This window comes from Ornithodoros turicata, chromosome 7 (genome assembly GCF_037126465.1).
Source record: "Ornithodoros turicata isolate Travis chromosome 7, ASM3712646v1, whole genome shotgun sequence".
Lineage (NCBI taxonomy): Eukaryota > Metazoa > Arthropoda > Arachnida > Ixodida > Argasidae > Ornithodoros > Ornithodoros turicata.
Window position 1 is genome coordinate 28,166,148 of NC_088207.1, and position 18,145 is coordinate 28,184,292.

The following is an 18,145-nucleotide window of genomic DNA, read 5'->3' on the forward strand; positions in this document are numbered from 1 at the left end:
GCAGCTTTCCTGTACGCCTGACGAACGTTGTGGTGGGCGGGGATATTAATTTTGTATTTGTATTAATTTTGGGGGATGTAATTTGTAGAATCGTAGCGCGACCTGTGAGGAGCCACGTCTTAATGCTCCTTGGTAGGCCGTCAGTCTACATGAATTTATGGAGACAATCAAATTAACAAATGTGCTCCTCTGACTAACAGTTGTCATTTTGTTTTCTTCTGCAATGCGAGCGATTGTTGACTGACCAGCGCACACACAGGTGCGTGGCACGCACGTTTTAATTACTTGAGCCGCCAATGATGGGCCCATAGTTTTCAACCGTGACTCTCTGGTCAAACATACGTCCATTCTGTTAGATAAGATGAATGACTTCTGCGTGGGGTGTCGTAGCTTGACTAATGGAAATGGTGCCGTACTTATAATGGGTATAGCCTCACTTCAGATCACTCTGTAGTGGATCCTGCTGCGGTTCGCTTAAGGTAAGTGCCTCCTTGCGGACTTTTGCACGCCGTTTCCCGTGTTGGTAGATATCATGCCTCTATTCTGAGCCCAGGAATCTAGCGTTCAGAAGCACACGTAGATACAAAGATAGTGACATATACGCCTCCGAAACCTTGCATGGCAACGTCTTACTGCTGGCAGTTGTTTGTTTGTTTGTTTGTTTGTAACAAAAAAAAAAAAAAAAGAGAGGAGAAATTGAACTCGTCTCCCGATTTGTTCTGGTACTGCTAACATAAATTCTCATCCCCCCCCACCCCCAACTCCCCCAAAATACTTCTCATGTGCTCTACTCACAAGTTCGCTATTCACTATGCACGTGTTCGCGGTTGTTGCGGTTGTATCACTCATGCAGATTATAGAAAAGGTTAAAATTTGGGCTGGCTCGTGCTGTACTCTAGGATCGATAAAACCCTCAGTGCCGTAAACAAAGAGGACGACAGACACACACTTAGCGAGACTTTTAGTACATCGGAAGGAAAACGATACGATGGAGGAAGTTATTAAGAGGGACGGCGAGTGGGGACAGAGAGCCGGGGATGAAGCTCGGGGGCCCGCAAGACCCAAGGACAGATGGTTGCTAATATCAGTAGAGGTGAGGAGGGGGTGGGGGTCCGGGTTGGACTCACACGGATTCATCCCTGGGACCCGTGAGTTCTCTCGCCGTCTCTGGTGATCAAATCCGCAGGAATGTGATGTCACTCGCTTCAAATAAGCAAGGAGATTGGCTTATCGTTTTCTTTTTTTTTGGGGGGGGGGGGGGATTGTTATCGTGAAACATTTCTATCTATTAAAACTCGCTGATTCAAAGGCGAAGTAGCGCCGAACTGAACTGCAAACCAAGGGTTCGCTTGCTTGGGTCGGTAGTCCTTGGTTGGCAGACCAGTGTCCCCTTTTTCGTGTGTGTCTGTGGTCTTATTTGTTCCTGGCACCGAGGGTTCAGACCGATTTTAGTATCTTCCTGTCACCTTAAAAATACGGTATAGGTCTTTACTGTTCTAAAAAATTCACTAAGCCTGTAATAACGATTGGGATATCAGTATACTTCAATGCACGGTTCTTTTTGTAGTAGGTACAGTAAAACCTGAGTAATCTAGCTTGCCGTTTTGCATTGTGCGATACTGTTCAGTCGTATTTGATAGCCGGGAGAACGCAATAATTTATTATTGTTTTTTTTTAAGTTCAGTGTTAGCGCCGCGAAGCAACTGTGGCAATGAGAGGCGTACAGACGTGGACAGATTGAGAGAGGACAGCAGGAAGGAGTGGGGGCAGGGGGGGTTAGTATGCGTCCTGGGCCCACTTCAGGGGGAACTGTGCCGACATTCGTCTGGAAAGTCGATGATTGGGATCGGTTTTGTCCGGTACCCAGTTGTAGGGCAAGCTTTCCCAAAATGTATTGGAGGCCCGAATAAAAGCCCATTGCTCAAAGGCATCGAAAGTTTAAATTGTCCAGTGTGTACTGGCGATGACCCCAACCCTATTGAGGCGATGGTACACATCGTTTGCGAGATAGATATGTTTTTGTATCTATAAGGTAGGAGATCAGTATTTTCGACGGCCTTGGGGTCTTAATTGTTACTTTTTGGTAGATATGGCTCTTTGCAGCATGCCCCGATTGTACTACACGGGCGTGTGTCGATGAAACAATAATTATTTTTCTGCGCGTCGTAATTGGCGAGACACAAACCGTTATACAAAACATCAAACTCTGATGATAGAGGGGCGAGAGCCATTCTCATTGGTTCCCGAAAGCACGTCACCCCTTCTGCCGCTGCCTCACTGGTAGGTATAGCTTAAAGGGGCCGTAAAGAGGCCCTTGATCGTAATTGCTGAGGAAAGCGCCACGTCGAAATGACGTGAGTTCGAGCCCAGGGCGGAGCTAAAAAGCGAAAGAGTGCAGTGAATATTTCATCCGCATGCCAGCGCCTTTTGGATTTGAGCACTAGTAGTAATTTACAAGGAGCTTTCAGTTGCCTCAGTTGCAATAATATAACGCAGAGAAATGCGCACCTTCTATAGCTGTTTACGGCCCTTTAATGTGATGTGAAAGGCGGATGAGATTCAGTATTCCTGGTGCGGATTTTCCTCGGGTCCATTACCCCTTTCATTCACATTCACATTCGATGCACACAGCCTTCTTTAACATCTATCCTGCTTATAACTTGGGGCGAAATGTCAGAACCTTCTAATTATCATCTTTTCGTCATTCGACACCGGGAAGCCGATTATTCTAGTGCTCGAATATGTGTTTTTCATTGTGCAGCGTAAGTGAATGTGCAATGTAACTTGAAATTCTAATTCACTTTGCCGTAATTAACTTTGCAGGAGATACGATGGCTCATACTGCAGTCATCAAAGTAGTCATCGTTCTCGCAGCCCTTGTTGCGGCATGTGAGTCCAAAAAGGCAAGACATGCCCGTCAGGTAGCGGACCTCCTTCTCGGTGGTATGGGACAAGGGCACGTCGTCTCTTCCCACGTACAGTCTCAGCAAAGCCACAGCAAGACCGTATCTGCATCCGGTGGTAGCTCTCCAGGGTTTACGGTGGGCGTATCTCACGGCGTTCCACTCACAGGGGGCCTGACGGAATTCCATCACTCCTTTGCGGGTGGGGCTCCCCACTATGCATTTGGTGGTGGCGGTGGCTCGTACGGACTGGGGTACGGTCAACATGGGACGTACGGTGTAGGCGGCTTTTCAGGGCAGGGCTTCGGACATGTCAACGTCTTGCACGGTCCGCCAACTCACTCAGCTCACTTTGGAGGGGCCCTCGGAGCATTTGGACATTTGGGAACATACGGAGCTGATCATGTCCAGAGTGCGGCTGTAGAGCATCACCATCACTCCAGCACGGCACAGGCTCATTCGCAGATTGCTCATCAGGCATTGTCGCAAGCAGAGGCAGTACAGCAGGCGCAGCTTCAAGCAGCCCACGCATCAACGAGTCTTTTGAGAAAGGCTATGGTACATCATACCGCTGCCCAACAAGCACAGGCGGCCGCAGAAAGCGCTAAAAACAGATTACTTCAAGCATCCGCGACTAGGCAAGCTCTCCTTCAGTATTCAACCCTTGGAGCACACCCTGCTGGCTACCATGGGGCATACGGAACTGGGGGTTTCAGTAATTTGTACGGAGCATCTGGACTTCATGGAAGTGGTTTTTACGGGACTGGCTTTGGAAGCGCCAACTTACATGGCCAATGGCATGGAGGACATGGATATCACGGTTTTGGCCCACTGTATGGTGCGCATGACGTGCATCATGCAACAAATCTCTATGGCAGCTACGGGCTAAATCAGGGGGCGACCTTCCCAGGAAGCATGTCATTCCACGCTGGCTTACATGGTCATCCAGGGGTGGCACATCAATTTGGTGGGGTCAGCGTTTACCCCAGTACCTATGGCCACACAGGTGTTTACGGACACGGAAGCACCGGGTTCACGTCGTTTCCCACCAGCCACGGTCTAGTGCTTCCAGGACACACTTTCGGGGCAGGCTACGGTAATTTCGGAACTGGCGGCGCGTACAACCTTGGTGGGGTTCAACATGGTCAAGCAGTCAGTCAGGTGAAGCACTGCACATCAGTGCACGCCGTTCATAATATCCACGGCGGACAACCACAGTTCTTGCCTGGTTTAGGCGCGGTAAATGCGGGCATGTTAGGTGTCGGATATCATCCAGGCAGTGCTCTCTACGGTGCACTGCAACCTGGACACCTGTCTGGAGGATACCACCAAGGTGGTCACCTCTACGGTGGGTCATACGGAGGAGGGGGCGGTCACGTCTACGGTGGAGGGCTCGTCTTGCCGCAGACATCGCACCAACTGTTCTCTGCTGGGCAACCGTTCGGTTCGCACGTGTCATTCGACCATGGTTACGGCCTGGGGTCCGGACTGAATGGTGTGCATCACAGTTTCGTCGGAAACAATCACTTGCCCTTCGGCTTGGGACAGACATATCAAACATTTCATGGATGAATGTGGTGAGGAAGTGTCAAGATCCCCATACCCACCCTATATGCACTAACCTGCACTGACCGATCTGCATCAAGATACCTGACGTGCACGTACTGGTCAGCAGCGTGCGTAGTGATAACTAATACGAAATAAATGTATTAAAAACCTACTTGAGTGCGTTCTAGCTTTTTCACCGTAGTATGCACACCTGCTTTATCCACTATGTTGAGTCGCAGAAAGCAATCCTTGATCGATTCTTCCTTGATGTATAAAGCATTTCCAGGCCATAGCATACGAAATGGCTTCTCCCGCAGCGGAGCCAATACTAGTACGACTACACATGCAAAGACGTCGCTCTGTGCGTGTAATTATAGATTTTACCTATGCACAATGCAGGATCGTACCGATTAACTCACAGGTACGACGATGCTGACAGTTCCTTACAACAGACAAATATATGATTGGTAGGACCCCGTTTGTGAGTCGAGAGAGCCTAGGTAGCTAAGTACTGTTACATTGCAACACGGTTGCTTAACATGAATGCGGAAGCATTTCACGTTATGTAAAGCTAGGGCACGGAGGAGAGTAGGTGGTGGGTAGGTCTGACATGCGCGCACGTATCTGTGTTTCGTCCAAAGAGGCACCTTTGTCTTCACAAAGCAATTAATCGACCGAAACTATGGAACGTCCACACAGAGCGACAGCCACCGTCCTCATGAGGACCACGTACGTGGTCAGTAGCCAAAGTCTGGTCTTGTTGCCCGCGAAACACATCTCCAGCTTGTTTATGCAGGTCAGTGCGACTATACAACACTCTGTAATTGCAACATGCGTTGTGACGAACAGATGCACCTGGTCCGGACTTGCCCCCAACAGCTAGAAGGGCTAAAACGAGGCACCAAGAATGACTGTGGTAGAATGTTTGGTTCTGACGTATATGCGTGTGCATTCAAGTATGCAGAGGTATGAACAGGTACATATGGACAAGCGCAGCTTATCATCAGGTACGTCCTTAGTACATCTTTGAAGCATATTTGTGTCCTCAATACCCAGGCTGACGCTCGAAAGTGACTTACAACGTCATTTCCGCGTCCTCTGGAAGCAGCCAGTACCGGAACACACACTTTCTAATGACATTGTGTAGCAAGGACACAGACATGCTAAGGATACACACGCAACGAAAAGGATTTATTCACACTCCCCAGCAGCATACCACAGGGCACTTAAGTCTACTCAGGCAGTTCCGACAGCAGCATGTCGCTGGTTCGTATAGACGGACTAACCAGCCTTGAAGAGAAGCACGGCAACCTGGCCGACATAGAAGTAGGTGAACCGCTTCGTCTCGTAGGTGACGTACGAGCCGAAGCTCCTTCCGACGACGCAGTGCCAGGTAGGCATGAATTTGCGGTCGAATTCGGTCTTGATAAAAGCGGCGACGTCTCGCAAGATCTTGTGCCGTTCGATGGCCTCAACGGCCACCTTGATTGCTTCCTGCTGCATGTGCTCGGGGATATCTGACGCCTTGACGACGATCTTCTTGTTGGGCGCACTTGCCATCTTGAGTACCAATTACTGTCGACGACGCCGTCGTCGTACAGGAGATTTACGATGTGGCACGGAACACAAGTAGCCCGAAGCGCGCGCTCTGGGCGCGATCGCGCAGCGCTGTGGACGTATCCAATGTTGTGGGCATCGTTGTCGTTAGAAGGTGTGGTAGAAGTGGATTTCAGCAGCTCTAGATTTGCAGATCGCAGGATCGTCCTTTGCGCTTTGGATCTATCTGCTGATAGTCAACATGCGGAGTTCCTTCTTCAGTGGACCTGGCCTAGTATTTCTGCACGGTTTGCGTATCTTTGACGAAGTCACACACAAGGGCGGATCCAGGATTTTTCTGAGAGGAGGGGTCCAGCCTTGGCCAGCATGGTAGATGCAAGATCTCGGTCTACTAAACACTATGTGAAGACAGAAATTAATAAGGGGTCAGGACACCCTGACTCCCCCTCTAGATCCGCCCCTGGTCACACAGCACTTTGAGTGCGAGTTTCCTGTCTGAGCTGGTACTCCAATTGCCCATTATCTTGGCAAAGGTGAGAGGCGTGCGGCTAAGCTTTCTTAGGTCCTTCACTAACTGTTCACGTTCTTTCGAGAACTTATTGCACTGCGTAATGACATAGTGGGTGGTATCCGGGAGCCTATACACGTTGAGCAGTCAGGGGCAGGGGCGGATCCAGGGGGGGGGGGCTGCCCCCCCCCCCCCGAGACATACCTCTACCCCCCATTCCGGCAGATTTTCCTGCTACATAGCGACCCCCCCCCCGTCTTCTCTCTTTTTTCAGTGCCCCCCCCCCCCGAGGATCTTCCCTGAATCCGCCCCTGGTCAGGGGAGTTTGCTTTGCCCTGCTTGCGGAGGACTGAGTTGGTTGCCAGGGCTGCGAGACGTATGCGGTGAATCAGTGTGGTGTATTCCCGTTTCATGTTGCCAGGTATGGAATACGTGAGCTCAGGATCAACGTGTTTGGTGTAATCTTCTGATCGCAATGTTTTCAGCCAGAGTTTCTTTGCGTATACTATATTTTAGTTTTGGTGTTGAGCAGGTTTATTGCGTCTTAGTGAACGGGATAGGTGATCGGTTCTGGTGAGAAAGGGACCCTTTTGCAAACATGTCAGCCAGTTCATTTCCCTCGATACCACAGTAAGCTGGTACCCATTGTAGTTCGACGCGGTGTCCTTTATCGACAGGCTACCTAGCAAGCTACACGCTATCAACAAGCTAACTAATCCAACTACTCCCCTCCCCCCTATATAGTTGACATTCAAGCGAAGAAGAGGAGCATACTCCTCAACTAAAGCAAATGGAGCAGCAGACTCCAGATGCGGGCGTCACCAAGCTCCAAAACGCAGCTACTTCCACTACTCAGCAATTCTATGCGCGGGAGACCCAACGAAGCCCTTCCCTATACAAAAAGACGCGCCACCGGCTCCATACAGACAGTGTTGAGACATGGCTGCCATCTTTTCATGCCACTTGGCGCCAAACCACGAGGGAGGCCCGTGCAGCTCCAAGAACCGTGGATAAGAGCCCTTTCATCCCGCTGACCAAACCGGACATCGCTGGCCGAGTCAATAGGCAGTGCGCCCTAGTTCCCAGACTGTGGGATGGATTTGTGGAACGGATCTGACGCACGGACTGTTGTATATAATGCTTAGAGATGACGTGCTTCCGTTTATGTTTCCTATTTAAGCGCGGGACCCCAATTCTTGAGTTGTCTGTCTGTCTTCAGTCGTCACCATGCTGCAATAAATGCTTGTTATGTTACGAAGACCGGACCCCTGATCCTCTACCTCCATCACGCTACCACTCGGAGACTTGGTTCCCAACAACTGGTTGACAGCGGCGGAATGGACTCGCTGGACCGCGACTTCGTGCACGGGTGAGTGTTTTGCGTTTCTTGGTCGAGATTATTGCCAGGCTGTGAGAATCGGTAGGCAAAATCGGTTAGATATCTTTTGTAGGGCGCCAAAGTGCTAGTGCGTCACCGAAAAAGATAGGGCCTTCGGGAAATTAACACTCAAGAGAGTACGATGGATTTAAATAAGTTGCGTGTGCCGGAGCTACTATTGCTGCTCGAAGAGTTGGGAGGTAATGCAGGACAGGTAAAAAGGAAGCCGAAAATCATCGAGCTGATTCAGGGGATAGGAGCCGATGACGATGAGCTGAAAGAGTGCTGGGAGTTGATAGTCCAGAGAAAGGAAGATGAAGAGCTAGCCAAACAGGAACGTGCCGAAAGAGAAAAGCGCGAGTACGACTTGGCTATGAAAAAGATGGAACTGGAAAAGCTAAAGCTCGAAACGGAGGGAGCCAGTAGGCCAGGATCCAGAAATGGGGACGAAAAAAGGGTCAAAATAAAGGATCTAATGCAGCCATTCAAAATCAGCGAGGACATTGGTTTGTTCCTGGTGAACTTTGAAAGATGTTGTGAGAAAGTCGGTTTTGACCGCGGGACGTGGCCCCAGAAGCTTCTGACATTGCTCCCATGCGAGGCCGCCGACGTAATTGCGCGTTTGAGCAAGGAGGACGCCGATAACTACGATAAAACGAAGTCTGCGCTCCTAAAAAAGTTCCGGTTATCCACCGAAGCGTTTCGACAACGGTTCCGTACCTCCGAGAAAAAGGTAGATCAGTCCTATCCCGAATTTGCGTACAGCCTCAAGGCATACCTAACAGAATGGTTAAAGAGCGCTGAGGTGTACAGCAGCCGCGACAAGGTCGTTGAGTGCTTCGCACTGGAGCAATTTTATCGTTGTGTCCCGGAGCCGGCAAAATTCTGGGTTCAGGATAGGCTCGATAGCGTCGACGTACAAAAGGCCGCGGAGCTCGCAGAAGAATACGCGACACGCAGAAAATTGCTAAATAGGGAAAATACTTTCTCCAAAGGGTCAAAAGAGGAAAGCAGAGAAAGTGGAAAAGTTGAGACGGGACGACGATACCCCCGTAAGCGTTCTGAAAAGGCTTCGGTTGAAAGGGAAGGCGCCCGCGAAAATAGGCCAGTTCTCCCTAAGTCCGGAGATAAGAACAACCAAACGGGCGAGAACACAAAGGTGTTCGAGGCAAAGAGACAGAGCCTTTGTTACACATGTAAGAAACCAGGGCATTACGCGGCCAACTGCCCAGACAAGGTTGTCATGTCTTACGTTAGTAACTGTCCGGAAAATGCTAAATTGCTAGAGCCTTACATGAGGGACATGGTGGTGAACGGAAAACAATGCAAGGTTCTCCGCGACTCCGCCGCGACTATGGATGTAGTGCATCCGTCCTATGTAACGCAAGCAGATTACACTAGCGATTGTGCATGGATCAAACAGGTCGTAGAGGAGCACAGCGTATGTTTGCCAATAGCAAGGGTAACGATAGAAGGTCCATTTGGGGTTCTTGTGACCGAAGCTGCGGTGTCCAAAAACCTCCCTCTTTGCTACCCGTACCTGTTTTCTAACAAGTCTGATCAACTGTTGAAGGAGAGGGGACAGTGCTTTTCGGAAGAGGTTGTGCTCGCGTTGACACGCGCAAAGGCCAGGCAGCTTGCGACGAAATTGCAATTTGATGACAAGGGGAATACTCCAAACCATGCGGCACCACCATTAGAGCAACGGGTAGAGTCCGACGCAGTGAATGACAATGGTAAAGGCCGAGAAGAGAAAAGTGGGACAGCGGATGAGGCATGTGAACTAGGTAGTGGAGGAACCGTCGCTACGGACATGAACCTTGGAGCGATAGAATGCGAAGTCCTTCCCCCAGTGTCTCGAAACTTCCAAGCCCTCGCTAGCGTAGAGAAGTCAGTCCTAGCAGCCGAGCAAAAAAGTGATCCGTCCCTCATCGACTTGCGACATAAGGTTGAGGAGGGCTTAGCAAAGAAGAACGTTAGTTTCCATGTGAAATCGGGTTTACTGTACAGACAGTACCAGGATAGAAAAGGCAAGGTAGTCGAACAGTTGATCGTCCCCCAAAAGTATCGAAGCGACTTACTACATCTTGCGCACTCTAGCTCCTGGGCCGGACATTTAGGCGTGCGGAAAACCAAGCTTCGGCTAACGCAGGACTATTATTGGCCAGGCTGCTGGAAGGATGTGGAGCTCTTTGTAAGATCGTGCGATGTGTGTCAAAGGGTAGGCAAGTCGGGCGACAAAAAGAAGGCACCGATGCAACTTGTTCCAATAATTACTGAGCCATTCCGTCGACTCGTGATCGACGTAGTAGGACCGCTCCCTTCGTCATCATCTGGGTCTCGCTATATCCTGACCGCACTTTGCCCTGCCACAAAATTCCCTGAGGCGATACCACTCAAAGAATTAAGTTCGGCAAATGTAGTTGATGCACTGCTGTCAATCTTTGCTCGGGTGGGCTTTCCGGCAGAGATACAGTGTGATAACGGCAGCGTATTCACGAGCGCCCTTACGACGACGTTCTTTCAAAGATGTGGAATGAAGGTGCTTCATAGTTCCATTTACCATCCGCAATCTAATAGTGTTGAACGAGTCCACTCCGTTTTAAAGCGGGTGCTGCGTTCCCTATGCTTCGAGCATAAAAGAGATTGGGAAGCTTGTTTGCCGGCGGCTATGTTCGCGCTCCGTTGTGCGCCCCATGATACGACAGGCTTTTCTCCAGCCGAATTAGTCTACGGAAGAAGCCTAAGGTGCCCTTTGCGTATGTTACGGGAGTCATGGGAGGGGCAAGGAGAACACCCCACGGTGGTCGAGTACGTGTTAGATCTCCTAGATCGGTTGAGTCATGCCAAGGAGGTAGTCGGAGAAAACATGAAATCCGCCCAGCAGAAAGCAAAGGCTTACTATGATAAGAGTGCCCGAAAGCGTTCTTTTGCAGTCGGAGACCAGGTTATGCTGCTTAAACCGTCTAAACAAAATAAGTTAGAGGTGCAGTGGGAAGGACCCGCTAACGTAGTCCAAAAGATTTCGGAGACGAATTACGCGGTGGAAATGGGAAACCGGCAAAAAAAGGTTAAGGTGTACCACTGCAATCTGATGAAGCCCTACAGAGAAAGGGAGGCTGTTGTCAACATGACATTAAACACGCCCGAGGAGGAACATAACGAAATTCCTGATGTCGGCACCAACAAAGAGCTTACGACAGCAGAAATTTTCGAAACAGCTCGTGTAGGGGAAAATCTAGAACCGTCGCAGTTGGAGGATCTAAAGCGAGTCATTGAGGAATTTCGACCACTATTTTCTGAGAAGCCGGGAAAAACTTCGCTGGTAGTGCACGATATAGAGCTCACAAGTGAACAACCGGTACGTTCGAAGCCCTATCGAATGTCCCCGAGGCAGAAGGATATCATGCAGGTCGAAATCCAGAAAATGTTGGAATTGGGAGTGATAGAGCCGGCCGAGAGCGACTTCACGTCACCCATGATTCTGGTTGAGGTCCCTGGGAAAGACCCCCGTCCGTGTATAGATTACCGTCGACTTAACTCTATAACACGTGACGAAACGTATCCCATACCGAACATCGAGGAGCGGTTAGAATCGGTAAGTGGGGCCAAATTCATTTCGACGCTGGATTTGGTAAGGGGATACTGGCAGGTCCCTCTTACGGAGCGTGCGAGTCGTTACGCAGCGTTTGTTTCCCCGTTTGGTACCTATCGCCCTGTCATGTTAGCGTTCGGACTTAAGAACGCGCCATTTTGCTTTTCGAAGCTGATGGATCGGGTTCTTCATGGGTTGGGCGACTTTGCACTACCGTATTTAGATGACGTTGCCGTGTTTTCGGATAGCTGGGAGGAGCACGTTATGCACCTGCGAACTGTGCTACGTAAACTTCAGGAGGCAGGTCTCACGGTTCGTCCCCGAAAGTGTCAGTTAGGGAGTGCCGAAGTCAGCTATTTGGGACACATTGTGGGACAAGGGTTCCGCCGTCCTCACGATGCAAAAATCGCCGCCGTCGTCGACTACCCCCGTCCCACGACCAAGTCCGCCATACGAGCATTCCTCGGTCTTACCGGATACTATCAACATTACATTTCCAACTATTCGCACTTAGCCAGCCCGCTAACTGATGCGCTGCGGAAAAATGCACCACAAACAGTCGTGTGGGACTCTCAGAAGGAGGAGTCCTTTCAATCACTAAAGACGGCGTTAACTCGCAAACCCGTGCTGATCGCACCGGATTACACACGCACGTTTATCGTCCAATGTGACGCAAGCGATCGAGGGTTGGGTGCCGTTCTCTGTCAACTAGATGAACGCGGCAGAGAACGACCAGTTCTATTCGTGAGTCGCAAGCTAACAATTCGAGAAGAGGCATACAGTGCGTCGGAAAAGGAGTGCGCGTGCCTCGTGTGGGCAGTGCAGAAGCTGTCGTGCTATTTGTCTGGGGCAAAGTTTATCATCGAAACAGACCACTGCCCGCTGACATGGCTGCAAAACATGTCCTCGAAAAATGGCCGCTTGCTCCGGTGGAGCTTGGTGCTCCAACAATATAATTTTGACATACGGTACAAAAAAGGGAGCCTCAATGGTAACGCCGATGGCCTGAGTCGGGGCTTCTAGCCGCTGGATAAGCTCGAGTTCATTGATCCTGCTGTAAATAACTTGTAAACTTCGACTACATTGTATCTTTGGCTCATGTGCTTTAAAGAATTCACGAACTTTCCTTTAGTGTTAGGAGATTGATAATCATTTTAGTGTATTGTGATTATGGGACGCAGAATAGTTTGAATAATTGTAAATGTATTCACAGCCTGGTTGTAGTCAGGTCGGGAGACGCGGAGCGCTTCCTGTGTGTGGGGCTTCGGGTTGGCGTGGTTGTTCTTCCGTTGTTTTCTGTTGCTGTGACCTCTTCTCCAGACCGTCAAAGATCGGGGTCCAGAACTTCTAGTCCGAAGGGTCCCCATCTCCTGGACGAGCTTTTCGCAACCCGAGCCCATCAAAGACCCAGGGTGTCCCGCAGAAAGAAAGAGTTTGCATCATATCAGCGGAGCCCTCATCTCATCAACTCAGCCGAGCAGCGTCAGGAACTGCAACCCCTTCGTGATGACCAGCCCGGCGAGGGAGGTGTTGTTGAGACATGGCTGCCATCTTTTCATGCCACTTGGCGCCAAACCACGAGGGAGGCCCGTGCAGCTCCAAGAACGGATTCGGGTCAACCGTGGATAAGAGCCCTTTCATCCCGCTGACCAAACCGGACATCGCTGGCCGAGTCAATAGGCAGTGCGCCCTAGTTCCCAGACTGTGGGATGGATTTGTGGAACGGATCTGACGCACGGACTGTTGTATATAATGCTTAGAGATGACGTGCTTCCGTTTATGTTTCCTATTTAAGCGCGGGACCCCAATTCTTGAGTTGTCTGTCTGTCTTCAGTCGTCACCATGCTGCAATAAATGCTTGTTATGTTACGAAGACCGGACCCCTGATCCTCTACCTCCATCACGCTACCACTCGGAGACTTGGTTCCCAACAACAGGCACGGCAACACTCAACAAACTATGCCAGAAGAAAGCGGTTCGTCACACAGCAAAAGTTCAATTTTCACGTACTACTCACAACCTGTTTGATAAATTCAATATTATGAAAATCAATGTATTATGTGCAATTATCATTATTACTATCAATTATCATATTATGTGTAATTATAATTATAATATGTGCAACTATCACCTGATGCGTGCCCATAATACTACAATAATAATAGTAAAAAAAAAGAAAGAAAAACACAGTCCTTGTTAAACTAGCCAAAGTAAAACCTAGTCCAAACTCGTACGCATCGTGCTGCAATGAATGCTACACAATCACACGCTTTAAGCCCAACTACGGAATATAGTCACTATCATAAAAACTATCACGCCTGATTAACTCACTATTGGGAAATAACATGATCATGCACCTGACCGATTAAAATCAGTCCTATATCGGTTGTTGTAACACTGTGAATCACATCATAAATATTTATTTTTTATACATTATTTTTTATGTATACTGAATGATCACTATATTTCTTGTTAAATTGTTGTTGATTGTCCAGTGGAAAGGGGCTGTCGGGACTCATCAAGCTATACTTTCTTGTACCTTTTTGCCCGTTCCTACAACCAAGTGATCGGTAATAGCAATTAAAAGCAGCAAGGTAATAGCAAGGTAAAAGCAGGTAAAGAGCAAAGATATCCCGCAACGAAACTCGGTTATGTAGAAATGGGACGGTGTTTGTGCTGTGGGGGATATAATGAAGGACACTTAACTAAGTATTATGGGTATTAAACAGTGTTATACATTGTCGCTCGTCTCTATTAACGATTGGGCAAAAAAATCTAAACCATTGCGCCTTATGTACGGATGGTCTACTGTATGCATTTGCCCTTTATTTGTTGCTTGGGACACAGAGGTTGTGCCTGACCTAGTCGAGGAGAAGCTAACATAGAAATAACGGCGTCTATAGAACATTCCTAGTCTATACAACATTCCTAGTCGTTTCGGTAGGCTACGATTTCAAATAAACTTTGCGATTGGCCTTCGTGAAGGAGCTCGTGGCGAATCGTGGGACAACAGTAACGAAGTTGACGCTCAGCTCGCGTGACGGTTAGCGTGCTGGCCATGTCACGTCGAAACTGGGAGGTTCGAATTCCGGTGCCGGGTGTGGCTATCTGGGGATTTTCCTGGGTTTTCCTCAGACGTTGTCAGACAGATGTCGGCACAGCTCCCTTAGAAGTCGGCCCAGGACGCACATTCCCCCAGGGCCGTCAGTCGTGACGTTGCCCGCCTATGTGATGCCGACTACGTCACCACCACCACCACCACTCTTCGATTAGCCCCAGCACAACCGACAAGTTGAAGATCGAGTTGCGTTCCTGCAAGGTAACGCAACATGTCGGGTATCCTGCAAGCTACGGCTATCGCTGCTATCTACAGTGCAGTCCAGCAATGCTTCAGCTTTTTATTGCGCGCTAGGTTTTCATTTCAGACTCTCTCAAAAATATCTACGAAGTATTCAAATGTCGGCGAGAAAGAGCAATGGCAAAGAAGTCAAGACGCTCTTCGAGCAACATAGTCATTGGTTTCGTTTTCGATCGCATTTCGTCTGCCCAACGACAGATGGCGAGAGTGACGCGCATACCTGCAAGGCTGCGACACAGGCACCCTGTGCGGGGGTGCAGGCAATACGAGTTCTATACATGCTACGAAGTCCACTCGATACACAGAGGTTAGCCTCCCGGGTCATCATCAGTACAACAGCCACCTTGGTGTCTCCCTTGAGGGGATTGTGAAATTTAAATGCTGCACAATCTGACTGTGAATTTAGAGCTACTGCAAAGCAGGAGGCATACGATTTTATACTGCCGGCTCATTTGACAGTCTGGGTGCTCAGTATACAAACGCCACAAATTTCATTCAAATCCACCTCGTAGTTTTTTAGAAAATGGAGATTTAATATTACGGGCAACTCTGTGTCGAAGACCCGACACGAACTCCGCCGTCACCGCCATGTAGGGCGGCGAACATAAACATCCCAATAACAATGGGAGTGCACAGCGACATCTGTGGGCCACTACCATCACCACACCGACTCGCCGAACGTGGTGCATTTATGCTCTCATGGTGATTCCGCTGACAGTTCTGTTACTCATTTCCACGATGTACCAATGTTTTTGCATTTTGAGAGAATATATGTCAGGAACTATCTCGTTTGAACAAGCTTTGAACTGAAGTCGGCGTCTTAGCCCATGACTTAGGGAGACTCTTTCCGGCTGTAGTTCGAGTCACACAGGCTCCGCCTCATGGCGTGCGTCATATGTCACGTGAGGAGGGAAAGAGAGAGCAAGGGATGGGAGCGGGAATGGCGGGAGCACCAAAGACGGGGATGGGGAGATATGTGCCCGACGGCAGAACTGTTTGCAAGTAGGGCAAATTATTCGAGCTTTTTGGAAGTTCTAACTTCAAAAAATTTATTATGAGCGGTTATATGTACGCAGCCCGTCTGACTGTGAACAGGATAAACATTCCGTTAAATGTTCCGTTGAAACAGTCAGGACTTCTAAACGCGTCACGAAATATTATTTACGCCGTTGCCTGTGTACCGCTGTCCGACGCGTGTTACCCATTACGGCTTCTCGAATTCAGCATTATGTATTCGATACACGGTGATTTTCACATTTATTTTACTTCACAAAAAATTAAATAGATTATCATAGCTATGTGGAACTTTTGTACGAACTTTGTGTTTCCTCTCATATCAACCTCTGTGAAGTAGGGTAGGGTCCTTCAGCTACCAGGGGTAAACATCCCATGTCATCATAACTTCTCTATCATCATTGTTGTTGTTGTACATGCTTCCGAATTTCGAGATATACAGAGAAACTCTTTCATTAAATGCAATACATTAATCATATGTATATTGCTCTCAGTCTATTTTTTTTGCTATTTTCTTTTATTTTATGTTTCCAGCGATTTGAGCACACATCACAGGCACAACTGCTGGCTCACACCTGTCGCACTTAGTTTAAATTGTATTATGCTGCAGAAGACGAAAGTTCAGGGAGTTCAGAACAGTCCCCTTGTGATTTGTAGTTGTTGATCGCAAACTTTTCCGAAGTTCAGCAGCAGGCACTTGTGTTTCCGTTCGGGAAACACTAATCTCCATCTTGCGTTCCCTCCCCCTTTTTTTCTTTCGTCTAATAAATATAGCCCCCCCCCCCCCCCCCCATCTTGCCTGCGAAGAAATGACTAGTGAACGAGCTACTCTTCTTGTTGCAATCTGGAATGATATGCTTGGTTTAACAAACGAACAAAACCTTTCCTTGCCGTATGAATTATTTTGAGTGCCAGATACCCAGCGCTGTCGCCGATCGGCTTCCCTATTTTGGCCGGGGCAGTGCCAGTGCCGTGTATTACGGCTTTGGCACGGGGCAGCGGGGGCGGGGGGGGGGGTATATTTATTAGACCAATGGAAAAAAAACGGGGGGGGGGAGGTGGGGTAGCGGTGAAACTTCAGACACTTCCCAGTTTCGCTCGAGATGAAGAACCACCTGAATGCACTCAGTGTAGCGAACCGCTGTCGGTTTTACACAAACTCATGTCATCTCTATCCAGCAAGGCTATGCAGTAGTACGCGTAAAACACATTTACCTGATAAAACTACAAGCACATGTCCACATGTGCATATTCCCCATCTCTCCGCAGCAAGAAGAATCCCCAGCGGCCGGCGCGCGGGCAGAAGCGACTTTCTCACGTGACATATGACGTTCGCCGAGAGGCGGTGCCCGTGATTTGAACTACAGCCGAAAAGAGTCTCCCTCTGCTTGTAGTCTCTTATCTCCATGTCAGCAACGGAGAGAAGAGGAAAAGTTTCGTCCTCATTCTCTATCTGCGAGCCGTGTGCAGCCCCAATGTAAGGGGACCCCCTTGATCACGTGTGCAGCAGTGAAGAAGCAAGAGGAAGGATGATCGCGGAGGAGATGACCGGAGTCGACTTCATCGCGCACTTTAATAAAGGGCAAAATTTCTGGTGCACGAGTCTCGCGAGAAAAAGATCCGTTTTCAGCAAAACATTCGTGGGGTATTAAATTTCATAGTCCGCCCTGGCTCAAGTCTCGCTGGTTTTCAGGTTAGTATGTAAGAACGTATTCTAGAGCAGGTGCTCAATAACAAAGATGTCGTCCGGCTATTTTTGATTCCTTTCGACGTCACCTTGGTTTTCGTTGGAGTTCTTAGTGAAAGGAAGCAAGAAAGCAGAGGAGACAACGCGAGGTAGAATGATCTTTTGACATTTTTTCTTTACTTTCTCTCTTCCGCACTTCTTCCTTTTCTTCTTGTTTTACTGGCATAAAAGGCAAAGAGCACACAAATGCACTCCGGAGCTCTTTCTATATATAGGCAACTGCTAGCTATCAGAAGGACCACAGCACGGAACGTTCGAGTTGTCTATTCAACATCATGTATTTTATCGAAGGGACACCAAAGTGCAAAACTTTCTCCTGGCAGAATGGAAGCTGCCGTTACCTTGACAGCAATACAAAAAGAACGGGATTCATCCTTTGCGTCGTTCGTGATTTATGCGCGAAGGAAACTGCAATTTACGCTTGTCCTCTTCTCCCCTTCTGAAGAGGCGTGACACGGCGGTGAGGATATGGTGTCCAATCATCGTGAGGCAATCGTTTGCGGAGACCAATGCCAAGCCGCCTCGCACTGTTGCACC

The 18,145-nt window shown here is 48.9% G+C and overlaps 2 protein-coding genes across 2 annotated transcripts; one reads left to right on the forward strand and one right to left on the reverse strand.

Annotated features, from left to right (window-relative positions):
- Positions 1-391: 391 nt before the first annotated feature.
- On the forward strand, positions 392-4,623 carry LOC135400742 (shematrin-like protein 1). Its single transcript, XM_064632629.1, has 2 exons — positions 392-479; positions 2,824-4,623. Exon 2 carries the CDS (start codon positions 2,832-2,834, stop codon positions 4,473-4,475), a length of 1,644 nt encoding a protein of 547 aa, XP_064488699.1. The 5' UTR covers positions 392-479; positions 2,824-2,831; the 3' UTR covers positions 4,476-4,623.
- A 1,000-nt stretch (positions 4,624-5,623) lies between these two features.
- LOC135400746 (uncharacterized) lies at positions 5,624-6,146 on the reverse strand. The gene has a single exon (XM_064632637.1). The coding sequence runs from the start codon at positions 6,009-6,011 to the stop codon at positions 5,733-5,735; it is 279 nt and encodes a 92-aa protein (XP_064488707.1). The 5' UTR covers positions 6,012-6,146; the 3' UTR covers positions 5,624-5,732.
- Between the last annotated feature and the right edge of the window lie 11,999 nt (positions 6,147-18,145).

Excerpts from the sequence above, each read along its gene's own strand:
- LOC135400742 (XM_064632629.1), top strand. The coding sequence starts at position 2,832 with ATGGCTCATACTGCAGTCATCAAAGTAGTCATCGTTCTCGCAGCCCTT.
- LOC135400746 (XM_064632637.1), bottom strand. The coding sequence starts at position 6,011 with ATGGCAAGTGCGCCCAACAAGAAGATCGTCGTCAAGGCGTCAGATATC.